The sequence below is a fragment of the Amblyomma maculatum genome, chromosome 2, assembly GCF_055883805.1.
Source record: "Amblyomma maculatum isolate TAMU_Amacu chromosome 2, ASM5588380v1, whole genome shotgun sequence".
NCBI lineage: Eukaryota > Metazoa > Arthropoda > Arachnida > Ixodida > Ixodidae > Amblyomma > Amblyomma maculatum.
In genome coordinates, this window is record NC_139345.1 from 57,615,867 (window position 1) to 57,632,880 (window position 17,014).

Genomic DNA, 17,014 nt, shown 5'->3' on the forward strand with positions numbered 1-17,014 from the left:
ACTCAGGCGACATTTCTTCCGGGGACATTTACTCAGGGGACATTTACTCCGGGGACATTTACTCAGGAGACATTTCTTCCGGGGACATTTACTCAGGGGACATTTACTCCGGGGACATTTACTCAGGAGACATTTCTTCCGGGGACATTTACTCAGGGGACATTTACTCCGGGAACATTTAATCAGGAGACATTTCTTCCGGGGACATTTACTCAGGGGACATTTACTCCGGGAACATTTACTCAGGAGACATTTTTTCCGGGGACATTTACTCCAGGGACATTTTTTCCGGGGACGTTTTTACCGGAACCCATAGACCCACAGATGAACCACGGAAGTACTGCTGTACTGCTACGCCAAAGCTCAGAACAACGTCGCCGCGTTTGAGCACATGTAGCTGTGGGTTGCATATGCTCAAACACCGTTTCAGTGCTTTCATGGTTAAAAAATACGGAAAACGGGGGAGGGAGCGAAAATACGGCTTCACATTTTGAGTCATAGATCTGGCAGAAAACGGATGGTCGCTGAGCTCTGCATATGCTGCTGCACCCACTACGCTATGCCGCTGGAATGTGCATGTAGTGAATATAGTGTACTAATTGAAGCGGTGTCTGTAACAGCGCAACCATGCAAGCATTTAACAATGTAGAAATAGCAATGCAAGAGCACTGAATATGCATCTGCCGGGTTTCAAGCGAGTTTCTTGTGATGCTCATGAAAAGTAAAGCTGGTTCGGCTTGAAAGACAAATACTAAACGTGTTAAAGAGGGGGGGAGGGGGGTATAGTGTAAATAGGGAAAAACACTCATTATTTCCCGCAAACATCGAGAAATTAAAAACAAATAGAGAAATGGCTTAACCCAAAATGCAAAGTCTAGCTACGTGAAATATTGGGGCGAAGGTTATGGAAGGCTAGAATAAACTTGGGACATTCAAGCCTTGAGAAAGAGGAGAGCGCTCCTCCTACCCAGCCTCCTTACAGCACCTCATTCCTGCCGCAAGGTGATGGCTATTTGAAGCAAAAATACAAAATTATTAAAAAAAAAAGCAGCCATGAGAAACGCATGCTTCTTTCACGGGCCTGTTAAGCACTTGCTTTCAGAACTGTTATATACTCACAAAGCGGGACGAGTTGTTGTTCCTGACAGTCTTTGCATTGCCGAAGGCCTCCAGGATGGTGTTAGATTCCAGGATGACGTCCTTGACGTGCTGGAAATGCGACACAAAGACGAATGTAGGCCAATGCGCTACGGTGTAGTGCGCAGCTAAGTTGAAACTAATGCAGGCGCGTGTAATATGCATATAAATATATATAAAGTACGGACTTCTTTGTCTTAATTCCGCGTTAAACAAATGTGCAGACGTCGCTATCAGTGAATTGAACTTAGTTATAGCAGATACTTTACTCTGAGTAACAAATCAGTGAAAAGAAAGCTAAATCATACAGTCATGAATGAAGTAGGATGGACAGTTGGGCGAGTTGGTACAATTGCATAGTGGGTGGAACAGCGCGAAAAGACGAAACAAAAGAAGAGACGCACAACAGAGGAGCGCTGACTCGCAACTAATTTTTTATTAGGAAGAAAGCGGATTCTTATACCAAAAATATGTCACATCATGTTACATAGAACGAAACCCTTGACCAGGCAAAATTCAAGAGATATCTTCTTCCTTCAACAGCCACGTGGAAAACCCTATCAAGCAAGACCAAACATACAAGCCCCCCCCCCCCCCCCCTCTTCTCCCCAACGGCCCGTTTCACAAATTATAAATTATCATCAAACATTATCCAGAAAAGAAACCTCTTTTTCGATAAGCACCAATGAAGGCTGGCTGACACACTGCGACTGCTTCTTGCTGATGTAATATGCCTCAGTAATTTCTCTCGTAGTTTTCTACAATGATCTTTCAAGTGAGAATATCATGTGTCCGACAGCGAATTGAGGTGTTCACGCAGACGAATATTTATGCACCGACTCGTTTGGCCTGTGTATACCTTATTACATGACAGTGGAATTTCGTACACGACAGCGCAGGCGCAATCTACTAATCTCGACCTATGCGAAACCTGACATTCAAACAGGTTACTCTTTTTTAGCTTTTCCTGGTGGTTCCTGATAGCGCAGCAGAGCCCGCCCAACTTATGCGGCGCCGAAAAAACAACATTAACTTCGAATCGCCCAGCTACATTTTTTAGGTTATGTGCAATCTTATGCATGTAGGGAATCACTGCTAGTTTCTTCTTCTTCTGTGCGCTGTCCCTTATTCTAACCGGAAAATCCTTCCTAACCATCCGCAAAAGCTTTTCACATGTTGCCGAAATAACCCAATCCGGGAATCCTGCAGTTTTTAGCCTACGAACCTGTAGCAATACACTATCATGAATGCAGTGATGACATGAGCTCAGCAAGCTTGTAGGAGCTCAGGAGCTCAGCAAGCTCAGGGCTTGTGGGAAAGAAGGAAAGCAGAATAACAAAAGTTGTCGCCCCTTGGTTTCAAAAACAAAGATTTTGTTTCGCCATAGGGACAAAACTACGAGAGAAATTACTGAGGCATATTACATCAGCAAGAAGCAGTCGTAGTGTGTCAGCCAGCCTTCATTGGTGCTTATCGAAAAAGAGGTTTCTTTTCTGGATGTTTGTATGTTTGGTCTTGCTTGATAGGGTTTTCCAAGTGGCTGTTGAAGGAAGAAGATATCTCGAATTTTGCCTGGTCAAGGGTTTTGTTCTATGTAACATCATGTGACATATTTTTTGTATAAGAATCCGCTTTCTTCCTAATAAAAAATTAGTTGCGAGTCAGCGCTCCTCTGTTGTGCGTCTTTTCTTGTGTTTCGTCTTTTTGCGCTGTTCCACCCACTAGTCATGAATGACCGGCATAATGAGCACAAAACAAACAAACAAACAAAAACAAACCTGAAAATTTCTCTGCACTTTCACAAGAAACGAATTCCTCGCGCTCAGGCTTCGCTTTTACGTATTATAAAACACGTTGTACGCCAAGCGTGGTGAATCTCACCTGGACCCTAGGACCTCCTCCAGACACCTGGGCGATGTAGGACATGATGTACTTTGCGGCCACCGTCTTGCCAGCGCCGCTTTCGCCCCTGCAACAGGGAGACAAAGAGGAAAAAATGTATCCAAGGTGAGCTCCAAGCTATTTTCGCCAATCAGATCGTTCGTGCAATATTTCACTCGGTTCAATATAATTCAAGTACCTTTACCTGAACAATCAATGCAACAGCCACTTCGCATAAAAGGAAAAGGTGAGATGTGGCTCTCAAGAAACAAAAAAATAATGTTATAAGGAGTGCTCAGTAGTCGTACGAAAAATGCTTTCGGTAACGGCGGCTGTGAAATTGCAAATAACCAACTACTTCCCGTTGAATTCATTCATTAAAACTAATTCAAGCACAAGTGCTTTTCAATTCAAGTGAGTACGCCCGTTTTAATAATCAGCTAAATATGCTAAAAAAGAGACGTTTATTTACTAACAACTATGCACTGTGGAGGCAAGACATTTGTGCAATTTGGGATGCCAGTTCCACATCAAAGAATCCCACGTGGTAGAACATTTCCCGGGCTCCCCACGACGGCGTTCCTCATCTGAGTAGGTCTGGGACGTTGGATCCCCTATAAACAAACCAAACCAGTTGATTTGCCGTTTCATCCTTCCTGACTAAGGAAGCGCAAAGTTACCAAACTTAAGTTGATCTCGGCGAACATAATGTGACAGTGCGACACCAATGCACCCGGTCACCCTACTCCAAATCAGTTTTCATGGTAATTCTGACATTCTAGTGGAAATAAAGAAGAAATGGGCATGGGTCGGACATGTAGTGCGAAGAGAGGATAACCGATGGCCGCTTAGGGTAACAAACTGGGTTCCAAGGGAAGGAAAGCGTAGCAGGGGGCGGCAGAAAGTTAGGTGGGTGGATGAGGTTAAGAAGTTCGCAGGGGTCAAGTGGATGCAGCTAGCACAGAACCGCGTTAATTGGATAAATATGGGAGAGATCTTCGCCATGCGGTGGGTATAGACAGGCTGCTGCTGCTGCTGCTGCTGCTGCTGCTGCTGCTGCTGCTGATGATGATGATGATGATGTCAGTGGGTGAATGTGAGTGAGTATGAACGAGTGAGAAGGTGAGTGCGTGTGAGTGGGTAAGCGTACTTGCCTATTCTAAAGGCTTTCATACCTTTAGCCAAGGCCTTCTCTATACGTATATACATAGAGTGAGCCACAACTTTTTCGGCAAATGGCTAGAAACTAAAGGGCCATAAACTTTGCACCACTCTGTGGGGCTCGACGCGATGCACAACAAGGAGCCGTTTACGATGCCTCTGAATAAATGAGCTGGGTAATGCACGGAGAAGAAGGAACTTGGAACTTAAGGGGTGGGGGTGGGGGATAAGTCAGTCGGGCGAAGGTGCAAGCCCTGCACGTTCTGCCTCCCGGCTACAAACTTTGTGGAGAAAGGCGTCCCTCTATATGGTTCATAAATGAAATATGTGAAAGGTAAAAAAAAAAAAAAAGGAAATGTCGAAGTGCCCAGAGAGAAAAATTAACGGACGCCTCAGGGCCCCCGCAGAGCTTATGCGTGATTTACTGCGCAGTCAGTGCGCGTTTGGGCAAGCATAAATATGCACCTGCCTCCTGTTCCAGTGTTGCCCTTACCGAGCGCCCCTAGAGGCCCGTCTTTTTTGTCGCTCTAGCCGGAGCTCTTTCCCCTGTTCTTTCAATTCTTCCTGGCGATTTCATGGTTTTCTTTCTCACATTTCGCTGTCAGGAGTGTGCAATCACAGAATAACAGGATGCAAAAAAGAATTTAGAAAATGTTTTCGCATAATGGATTTGGCAGGAAGGAGCTAAGTCGTTAATTGTTCTCTCGTTCTCTAATACTTGTTTATTTTTTTCCTCTTCTCTCCTCTGCTACTACGGTAGTTACTAATTTTGCTTTCTCCCCCTCCCTCTCTTTAGACTTCAATACTGCGACAATGCAGAAAGCCACAAACGAAGATATTGGGATTACAGTGAAATTAACTCCTTATTGGGCTGACTTGCGCATCAAATAATTAAGCAATTCGGCGGCGGCGACAGCAGCAAAAAGGTGCTCGCTGGTCGTCGAACTAAGAATTCCCGTTGCACTCGTAGGCGCTCAATTTAAAGTCGGCGAAAGAAATATCTAGATAAAGCCGCCAAAAAAGACTGGAATAACCTGGAACATTGTGAAATAGACCCGAGTGGCTGGAATCACTCGAAGTACATCCAGGCACATCTAGCTCGAAAAAGACAATGATGTATTTATTTATTTATTTATTTATTTATTTATTTATTTATTTATTTATTTATTTATTTATTTATTTATTTATTTATTTATTTATTTATTTATTTATTTATTTATTTATTTATTTATTTATTTATTTATTTATTTATTTATTTATTTATTTATTTATTTATTTATTTATTTATTTATTTATTTATTTATTTATTTATTTATTTATTTATTTATTTATTTATTTATTTATTTATTTATTTATTTATTTATTTATTTATTTATTTATTTATGGCGCTGAGTTTGCCACACGGCATAAAAGGTGGTGGTAGAGTTACAGAAATGTGTGGAGTGAAGCCATGTGCAAGAAATCACATAAACTGCGTGCATAAATGTTGCATAATAGACAATGATAAAGCCGCGTCTCGACGGCACTGAGAGGAAACAAAAACAAAAGAATGCAAGATCTTTCCATGCGCCACATGCACCGTGACTACAGGCAAAGTGATAAGGCTGCACGCCAGTGGCTGCCAGCAGCAACAAATAAAGATTACGAAGTTGCACTGAAATATATATGGGACAGAACGGCTAAAGTCGAAAAACAAAGGTTCGTTATGTCAAAGCAAACCGCGAATCGTAAGAAAGACCACCGGGGGGTAGCGTCCTTAAGTTTCATGCCATTCAGTTTTATGTTTTGTTTTCATGCTCCACATTCGGGACTTTAATAGAGAACCTAATATAGGTGTACTGCATTGAGTCGTCGCTGTCTTCCTGTCCACTTTCACCCTTTATCAGGAACTGTTTTGGGATCTCGGCAATTTTCGATTAATTTTATGCACGTGCAACACCACGTTCCGTACACAAGCCCTTGATGCAGAAGCAATCTCCTAGAGTTTGTCAAAAAAAAAAAAAAAAAAAAAAGACTTACTTCCATAAGAAAAACAGGACCTGGAATTCGGCCAGACATAGTACCCAGGGAAAGACATACGGGAAGCGAAAGAGGAATTATTGCTGGAAATATGCGCAAGACGCACCTTTAGGCAGCGCACATATCTTTTGACTACCATATATTGCGTTCCGTCTTTGAATAAACTTTCACTTGTAAGTGAGCGCTCGTTCTGTGGCTCTCTGCTTTCGTGTTAGTCTCTTGAGCTGTACGTTTCCCAGTCAATATGTTCCACCAACTTGCCAGTTTGGCTATAGCGTTGACGCATCTTTCATCTCAATATGTACAAATGATCTGATGACTTTGTCACGAAAGGCAACAAACTGTGGAGAAATGTTTATTGACCGACTGATTGACTGCAGTGAGCGCGTATGTGGGCATTAGTGATGCAGGACAAACAAGAGTATGGAATTAAGGGAGATTAATCTGATGGGTGTTGCGGTTGACTACTAAACTCAAGAAGGTGGATGAGGGGACGTGAAAAGGCGAGAGAAAATGTCTGACAAGCACAATCACAAATTTTCACGCAAGCTAGACACACTCAAAGAACAGCGCATTTTAGGCATCCGCGCCCTTTGACGAATGGCAAGATCCGCATGGCCACGGCACCATTTACAAATAAACCACTCAAAAAGGAAAGAGCAGATTATGCTGACCTTGCAACAACGGTTCCAGAAGAGAAACAGTGTTCCCATTTTCCCCCTTGCAAGCCCACTTTGGCTACTCTGTCGATTCTCAATAGGCACGTTTTGCTAGAACTAACCGTAGTAGTCTGACAAGACAACGTTAAACTATTACGCCCACTCGGTTCTTCAATCAATCAATCAATCAATCAATCAATCAATCAATCAATCAATCAATCAATCAATCAATCAATCAATCAATCAATCAATCAATCAATCAATCAATCAATCAATCAATCAATCAATCAATCAATCAATCAATCAATCAAATAAATAAATAATTAATTAATCAGTAAGTCAGTCAGTCGATCAATCGATCGATTGATCAATCAATCAACCAACCGATCAATCGATCGGTTAATTTGCGATTTTATGCTGCCCTGCCGCTCCGTCCAGACGACGACCTTGACATATTCAACGTCAGGCAGTTTAGAGCGTAATAAAGAACGAACGAGGGTAAGAGTAGAGCGTCATGAGAGAAATTCAAAGAACTTTGGTGAAAGTCTGGAAGTTAGAACCGAGTGGAGAAAAGATTACACTGTGAACAAAGAAGAGGTCAAGCAACAAATAAAACACACAAAAAAGAATTGCGCCACCCCGAGTGCCGGCACGGCATGTGGCTTCAGGTGAAAGAGCGCCAGGAAGAAACAGAAGACCCGTCCCAGGACGACAGAAAAAATAAGGGACAACCGTGGAAAGAAAAGCACCCAGCCCTGGTGCTTAGGGTAGCGGATGCAGTTAAAAACTCGCTTTAGCACAGAGGTTTCGAAGCGCTCCCCATCGCAACAGGGGAACCGACGCTGGCGACCGCGATGGGATGGAGCCTGGCGCTCAGGCCCCGTTGCACCGGTCCCGCAAAAAAAAGACGCACCCGGAACGTTTTTCAAGGCGCGTGAACTCAGTGGAAAGGCTTTCTTCTGCTTTTGAGAATAATGAGGCTTGTCATTAGCTGCGCTTCCGACAGGCGGGCTGCTCACCAGGAGACAAGGAAGAAAAGTTGTGATTTACGTGCACCCAATCGCTCTTACAGCTTTCGCGCGATTTCACATGCTGTTCTTGTTTTCGTAACCAATATTGTTTTATATAGCTAGCCTGGAAATTAAATTAGGAATATCCTGCCCCCTGCCCCCCCCCCCCCTCCCCTCTTACTCTGCAATATTAACGTTATACAAAAATAATGTTCACTGAAATAACACACATTAACGCTACTAACGTTGTAATTAAACATTACCTTACATAAATCTGGCGTGACGGTCTCCTTCGAGGGCTTGTTGCTTGCGAATCAAGAACAGTCAGATTACCCTCTCATTTGGCACCGCCGCTTCCAGTTATTGATGAAGATAGTTTAGGAGGTTTGAGCGCCCAAGTTTCACTACTTCCGGAATACCTTCATCGCCAAAGAAACTCTCACATGCGATAAATATATGCCATCTCGCTTAAAGAAAGTACGTCGTTCTAGTAAGTTTGATTGGTATCTCCGGAGGAGTTTTCGTTCACAATTATAGTTATCTTAACGAGGGACAATCGGCGGAATTTAACGTGCTCTCCGGTTCAATATATCTAGCTAACGCAGTTTTCCCGTCTTAAATGTTCAATTTAGTGATCTCAGTAATAAAGACAGAAACGATCTCAGAGATGAATGCCGAGAGTTCCTTCGAGATCTGAGTTGCCTGTCTATGCGGTCCTCGCGTAGTTCATGATTCAAGGGATGCATAGCGGCGCGGTTGACCGAACGTGACTAAGGAGCCCTTCCTTGCCGCCCTCGAATTGTGTCCAGTCGAGCAGCTTATCGCGGTGAAACCACGCGCGCATCGTCCTTCGCGTCCAGCCTGATTCGGAGGGCATTGTCTCCGACGCCGGCCCGATACCGCGAGGGTGCCAGACAAAAGAGAAACGGGCGGCCGCAAAAGGAGGAGACGGGCGTACTTTTCGGATAGTTATTGCTCACAGGCGTCTTATTCGGAACAGCTCTTTCAGGCCGTCTCGACCGAAAGGTCATACGTGGGTGAAGCGGGTCATGGCTCCCGAAGAGGCAGGAGGTCGAGGATGATTCCAAAGTGTTGAGAACCCGATGCGGTCTATGGTTAACGGCTCTCGCTGCATTAACTACATGATGGATGAAGGATGCCTGTGCCCAGAGTAAACACAGGTGCAAGGAGATATTAACATTCTTGCCTCCCTTACACCAAGGCTCGCTGATAGACTAGTTGGTTTTACAATTTGCATTTACTTCCAAGCTTACCGGAACCAGCTCACGAAAAGGCGGACTGCAAGAACAAGGAGGACGATATGAGGGAGCTCTGAAGTATGGACTTTTATTGCGAAAAGAAGTCAACCGGCATTTAAGAGGTACACTATCAGACCACATGGTTAAGGCATACATAAATGCAAAACAAGAGGAGGAAGCACACACACACACACACACACACACACACACACACACACACACACACACACACACACACACACACACACACACACACACACACACACACACACACGCACGCACGCACGCACGCACGCACGCACGCACGCACGCACGCACGCACGCACGCACGCACGCACGCACGCACGCACGCACGCACGCACGCACGCACGCACGCACGCACGCACGCACGCACGCACGCACGCACGCACGCACGCACGCACGCACGCACGCACGCACGCACGCACGCACACACACACACACACACACACACACACACACACACACACACACACACACACACACACACACACACACACACACACACACACACACACACACACACACACACACACACACACACACACACACACACACACACACACACACACACACACACACACACACACACACACACACACACACACACACACACACACACACACACACACACACACACACACACACACACACACACACACACACACACACACACACACACACACACACACACACACACACACACACACACACACACACACACACACAAAGACAGAGAGAAAATTCTGCACGGCCGAAGGAAAAATAAAGTCTTCCCGACAGCGTCTAATATTGAATATCCACATCTTGCAACAGAACTTTTTATACAAGCATCTCCACTCAACTCGGTCATCGATCGAACGACATTGGTATGACCTAATCTTTTTAGAATTTTCTCGTCTCTGGGAGCAATAATAAGGCTGTTTGAAGTATACGCTCTTGTCGATTCCTGTGTTATCACTGTTGATGCTGTGTAAAAGCTTTAACCTGAATATTTTAATGCGTATCCCACATTTTTTGCAATTTCTGAACCTCTTCCAGCTTACTTGAAGAACTCTTGTAAAGAAATCTCACGCTGGACATGCGTATCCTAAAAGAAGGCCGTATGTTAGATATATAGAAAGTTTCCTTCAAAGCTCATGGTACACACTCGAAATTTCCCTGAAAAAGGTGCAAAAGGCAATGTGCTGTAGAGCTTGTTATGTGAGTGTGTGTTGTCCAGTTCAAAGTGGCAGTTAATGTTATTCCCATGCATATTTTACTTCGTCTACGCGCTGTACTAGATCGTTCTTTAGGATGTACGTACCAAAATATCTAGTTTTTCTTGTTCGTAAAGTGCGCATGATAGCATTTTACTACGTTCAAATTCACCTTCTATTCGACGCACCCTGAACAAACTTTAGATCAAACTGTAAAACGCCTACATCATCTGCACACGACACCGGATGGCATACAACACAGTAATCCGCATACAATCTGACATTCGAAGCAAGGCCCTAAGTTAAATCATTGATAAAAATAAGGAGCAGGAGCTGTCCTAGGACCGACCTTTTGGGCACTCCTCACAAGACATTAACCGCTAGAGCCATGATACCGATTAGAATCACATTCCGTTGTCGTTCGTACGATTAATCTGCCAGCTTACCGTACAATTATACAGGAAAACCAAGACCAAGAAATCACATTTTGTACAAAATCAAGTAATGCGGGACAACGCCAAACGTCTTCCAAAAATCAATAAAAACAGCACCTTTCTGTCTACTACTGTTCATTTATTTATTTATTTATTTATTTATTTATTTATTTATTTATTTATTTATTTATTTATTTATTTATTTATTTATTTATTTATTTATTTATTTATTTATTTATTTATTTATTTATTTATTTATTTATTTATTTATTTATTTATTTGCAATACTGCCAGTCTCTAGTTGAGAACATAGCAGGTGTGCATTAAATTCATAATATCGAACTAATGGTGATTTAAAGAGTCAAGCAGCTCTACAGAAATACAGTATTAGGCCGTTCTTACAGCATAAGAAAACTGAAAATGCGTTATTATATTCGCCCAAACAGCTCACAATTAAAAACACATACAAGTTTAAAAAAGGAAACAATGGGATAGCAGGATGTCGACTGCGTTAAACAAGGGAACGAAAGAAGAAAGCGAAATTCATAACCGAATAATTTCTGCTCAAACCATGGCCTGTAGTTTGGAACAAAAACTTGGAAATGAATCAGCGTTAGTAACAGATGAGTGCAGGCGATTCCATCCGCTTGTTGCCAGCGGGAACAGTCGACTATCGCATGAGATGCAGGGGATGAGGGATGCATGTTACCTCAATCCATTTCATGTACGGTAGGTTATTATCACCCATGAGTAATGCACGTGAATTTCTACTGCGAATGTGGCGTTGCATGAGCTCATGAATAAAACTTGTGCACTCATGACTCGATGAAGGGCTTCAAAAAGCGAATCCTACAAAAATATTGTTGATATCTTACAAAATATGGCCTCAGCATCCTCTTCGTCTGGCAGTAGACGAAATAAATGTACTGTTTTATCAGCAGTGGTACACCGCCACCACGTGTCTGTCTATATTTACGAACTACTGAATAGATCTAGAAAGGCGATTTCACTTTTAGAGATACCTGCCGACAGCCAAGTTTCAGTGACGCCTACATACAATATCAGGTTCGTGCTCTAGAAGCAAGTTTTCAAGATGATCAGCTTTGTTGAGGATACTGCGGGAATTTACATTTAATATGGCTACATCTTTGAATGTGCCTTGCGACGGGTGACTGGCCCGCTCACGGCGTCGTTTTTTATAACGGAACTATGTCGCTTCTTTCATCATCCCACACATATGTGCGTACTGATGTTAAAGCAATATGCAATATCGTGAATGAATTCAGTAAGTTGAGTAGTACAGGATAGCCCCAAGCGAAATCCATGCTGGGTCGAGATGAAAAAGTAATGTTCATGAAGGCGCTTAATGGGGCCAGAATAAACAATGTGTTCCAGTGTTTTGCAACAAGCAGATGCCAAAGAGACCGGTTTGTAATTCTTACTAAATCACTATCTTGCTTGCACAGAAATCTAAACCTTGTTTGTGCAGCAGCTGTACAGCAATGCTATAACACTTAGCTAAAGATAGTCATGGCTCTGTGCAATGGCCAACCATGACATAACCATGACCTTGAACAGTATGTCCTCGTTGGACCTGGTGCATCCTAATTTGCCTCTTCTTAGAAGAAAAACCTCCAATTCATTATAATGTGTGTGTAAGGGGGGGGGGGAGGGGTTGAAAGGGGTGCACTAGGAATATCACCTTTTCTGCAGCTCTTTTTTTTTTTTTTTTTACCTCGGCTAAATATTTATCAGTTCGTGGTCTTTCCTTCGGTCTGTAGTAACACGCCTTTTTGTCACGGTTTCCCTGTATCAATACAAGGTCGACAGTCTCGAGTATTCATAGAGGGTGTAGAATCCCAAGTAGAATATGTCACTCCGCATACTATACCTCTGATTATGCCCTTTGCGGCAATCTGTACGCTGCTTAAGAAAGGGTGAAAGCATAAAAATATAAAAAAAGAGCGTAGGTGACACGTGATGATAACACAATGCGATGATCGATGTCCCTGAGATAAAATATATTAGGAAGTGCATGAACGCATCAAAACCCCAGACTTCACTGATTCGTCTAACGCGGGCATCCAGGCCACTCCTAAATCACTTCCCTCGCAAGCCAGCCGGGCTGCAGCCATTTCCAACCAGATGTTCGATAGAGTCGACATTCCCTCGAAAGTCGCTCCAAGCGCTCTTCCCTCATCCGTCTAAAGTAAGGGCACAAAAAAAGGACGCGAGGAAAAGGGGGAGATAACTCTGGCGCGCCTCATTCAGGGGAGTAAAAGCTGATTTCACGCCCATTCGTGAGGCGGCAAGCATTTTGAAAGCGTTTGTGCCATGTGTCCAGGCCTCAGTTCGTGCACTGCTTTCACTCATCGCTCTGGAAAACTTGTAGCCACCCGATTGGGGAAACTGCTCAGTGCACAGGCAGCCATTTCAGAACTGGAAAGCGTATGAGAGAGAGAGAGAGAGAGAGAGAGAGAGAGAGAGAGAGAGAGAGAGAGAGAGAGGGAAGGAGGGAGGGAGGGAGAGCGTCTTTGGATGTGCTCCCACGCTCGATGTGCGATCATGGGAACAGAGCAGCGACATCAAACTGCGCAGTACCAGACGCGAGGCGGGCCCGTAACAGCGTCGTATTGGCCTACAAAACGAGCAGCTGCGCTCGAGGCAGCCCGAAACGAGCGAGTCTGCTCGAGACGTCGCAAGAATCGCCGCCCTGAACAGTCTGAGAAGAGGAACAGCGCGCCGATCAAGAACACACGAGGAAATTGAAGAGGGAAAGGAGTTCGGTCTGAACGCTCGTCGACAAACATCTGGGGAGTAAACAGGCGCAGTTCCGCTCGCGGACGCGAAATGTAAGGGTATTCCCTAGGAAACAAAAGACAGGGAAAAAAGAGCGAAAGTGCACACCCAGTGCATCCCAAGAATGGAAGTGGCGCATACACGAGAACGACGCAGTCTCGGGAGACACAGGACTATTTCAGCAGGAAAGCTGAAGGGAGGAGTGGGGGGGGGGGGGGGGGGGGGGGGAGTCGCCCTATTGGTCGGCGTGCGCAGCATTGCGTTTTTCAGACAGCTCTTCTGCCTACTTTTTCATTAGGATGCTGCAAAGAGGCGCTCACGGGAATGAGACTATCAGTTCCTCTTCGGTCTGCTCTTCCTCTTTCCGAGTTGGTGCTCCTGTTGAATGTCATGGCAGACAGCCTTTTCTTTTCGTTGAATGCGCTGTTACCGTGCAGGTATTGATGATTTTCTTTGGAAAGACGGCGACACCATCGTGACGACTCCTCCTATGCTTCTGGTAAAGGCTGCTGCTGCACGTGCACCATTCATTTAACGGGAAACGCATTCGGCGGGTGCTCTTCTTAATTTCCACCTTTTACGCCGCCGGGATGGCACAGTGGTTAGGACGCTCGACTACTGTGCCCAAGGATGCGGGATCAAATACCGGCCTCGGCGGCCGCTTTTCGATAGAGATGAAAAGCAAGGCACTCTAGGCGGTCGAAATTTTTGAAGTCTTCCACTACGGCGTCTCTCATATCTCACAGCCCGCGTCGCTTCGGGACGTTGGCACTTACTATCCGGCCGCAAGTGGCGAGAGAGAAATAGAGAAGAAACCTTTATTTAGCTGGATAGTTATATAAGGCCGAGTTACATTGCCCTACTAGATGGCCAGCAGGTCAAGCCTGTTGGCCACCTCATTGGCGCGCTTGAGGATCCGGTCTTGTATGCCCGGGTCCGAGCTGCACAGCTGAGTGTTCCAGTCATCTGGATGCAGGATTTCTCCTAATTCTGGAGGTGGGGGGTCCTTCTTTCATCCTCAGAGTATATGGTTGAGGGTAGCTCTCTCATCGCACAGTGTGCAGTCAGGAGAAAATTGGCTGGGGAAAATATGTTAGAGAACTACCGGGTTTGGAAAGGAGTTTGTTTGGAGTCTCCTCCAGGTAATTTCGTGTTCTTTACTAAGCCGCTTGTGCGGAGGCGGAAACTTCTTTCTTTCAAGGCGGAAATGGTGGTTTAAGTCGTGAACTGATATCAGGTTATCCTTGGCTGTCCCCAGAGCGGAGGTGATCACCGCCCGGCCGACTAAACCTCGGACTGTCTGGTGAGCCGCCTCGATTCCAGGGTTGCCAGAATATGCCGCTACCCAAATCAATTGAATGTCCCTATCTGGGAAGGGAATCACATTAAGATAGTGCAATTCTACTTCGGGTGAAATTGTGTATGACAGTTTTGGAGTCGCCGATGATCTGCCTCTGAATTTGTAATGGCTAAAGCGATGGCTGCCTCCTCAGCCATTGCGGATGTGCGTACACGGATGGAAGCCGAGAGGGCTGTGGCGTGTGTTCCCGTAACCCCTGCCACTGCAAATGCTCTTTTTGGAACTGCACACTCAGCCGCATCAACGTAGATAACACCCGGTTGGTGCTTATGAGTCTTACGAAGAGCCAGGGCCCTGGCCATCCTCCTACCATCATGATGTATAGGATGCATGTTTTTGGGAAGAAGCTTAATGATGAGCCGCTTCCCGATTGGTGTGGGTAGATCTCTCGGTTCTATTTCTGGCTCTGAATTTGCATCCAGTGCGCCGAGGATGCTTCTGCCTGTTTTAGTTTTTGTCAGCCGCGCCATCTGTGTGGCGATGTGCGCCGCGCAAAGTTCTTCGAGTGTGTTTGAAGAAAGTTTTCTGTAGATGGTGTAGTGAGGAAGCCCTAGTGCCGCTTTGAATGCTTGTCTGATGAGACACTGCAGCTTGGTCTTCTCTGTGGCATAGAGCTGTAGGTAGGGCACTGAGTAGGTGAAGCGGCTAAGAACAAATTCCTGCACTAATCTGCACAGGTCTTTCTCTATCATGCCCCTTCTCCTGTTGGCAATTCGTTTAATCAGACGGATTGTCTGATGGGTAGTGGCAGAACGCCTGTTAATCGTCTACGCATTCTTGCCATTACTCTGGATGAAGAGGCCCAACACCCTCAGTGTCTGAACTTCTGGTATGGGTCTTACGTTAACCTTAAAAGTATAATGGGAATGGAATCTTGATGTGCCCGCCTACCTCTTCCCTTACCTCGAATGACGAGGAGTTCAGATTTAGGCTGCGAGCAAGTGAGTCCTGCTTGTGCGGCGTAATTTTGATACCTGGTCAACTGCCAATTGAAGAGCTTCCTCGATTTCACCCTCGTTACCTTTATTGGTCCAGAGGATGATATCAGAAGCATAGAAGGTGTGGTGCAAATTTGGAATTTCGGCTAGTATACCCGGGAGATGGATCAGTGCCAAATTGAAGAGAAATGGTGAGAGGACCGTGCCTTGCGGTGTACCTTATTAGGGCGGATGTTATATGTTTCCTAGTGTTATGACGGCTGTGGGCTTAAAAAGATCAACTGGTTCGACTTGTACACCAGTATTCGGGTATACAGGACGCACTCATTAATGAACTCCAACAACATTTTGTAAACACCACAGACAATTGACCGCTGCCAGACTGCATTGGGTTGGATAATGCGCACCTCTACAGGGACATCGAGGATGCAGAAGTCTGGCGAGCGCTGGGTCAACTGCGCACAGGCACAGCGCCTGGAACGGACGGAATAACCCATAAAGTTATCCGAAATCTGGACCCTAAATCGATCCTCGCCCTAACGGAATTCCTCAACCATCATTGGCAATCAGGCATCCTCCCACAAAGCTGGAAACATGCCAAATTACTTTCATACCTAAACATGGCAAAAAGCTAGCACTTGAAATTTTGAGGCCCATCTCCCTGACCTCTTGCCTGGGAAAACTACTTGAGCACATATTCCTTGCTAGGCTCCAGAACTACGTCGAAGACAAGAATCTCCTGCTGGACACAATGATTGGTTTCAGGGCAAACTTATCTACCCAGGATGTTATGATTCGTCTTAAAAGGGATATTATCGACAGTGACCGAAACAAACATACCAGGGCCGTCCTGGGCTTTGACTTAAACAAGGCCTTTGACAACGTCTCACACAGAATCATCCTTGAAAATCTAAGTAGTATTAACCCAGGCATCAGAACATACAATTAAATCAGATCATTTTTGTTTAAACACAAGTAGCGAGATTTCTTGAAAGTGTCTCTCTCTCCCTCCCTCACACGTGCACATGCGCGTGCGTGCCCGCACACTCACTCTTTCTCTCTCTCTCAAACACACACACACAGAAAATTCTGCACGGCCGAAGGAAAAATAGTCTTCCCGACAGCGTCTAATATTGAATA

At 45.0% G+C, this 17,014-nt stretch overlaps 1 protein-coding gene and 1 pseudogene across 1 annotated transcript in view; both read right to left on the reverse strand.

Moving 5' to 3' along the window:
• The window catches only part of LOC146198720 (unconventional myosin-Ie-like), a 317,845-nt gene that overhangs the window by 95,399 nt on the left and 205,432 nt on the right, over window positions 1-17,014 (reverse strand). Inside the window, exons 5-6 of the mRNA XM_084594218.1 lie at window positions 3,019-3,106; window positions 1,120-1,209 (exon numbers count right to left, since the gene is read on the reverse strand). Coding sequence (XP_084450344.1) covers window positions 1,120-1,209; window positions 3,019-3,106 — 178 coding nt within the window. The remainder of the gene's footprint in view (window positions 1-1,119; window positions 1,210-3,018; window positions 3,107-17,014) is intronic.
• Window positions 14,439-17,014, reverse strand: part of LOC146198722 (uncharacterized) — a 67,371-nt pseudogene continuing 64,795 nt past the window's right edge.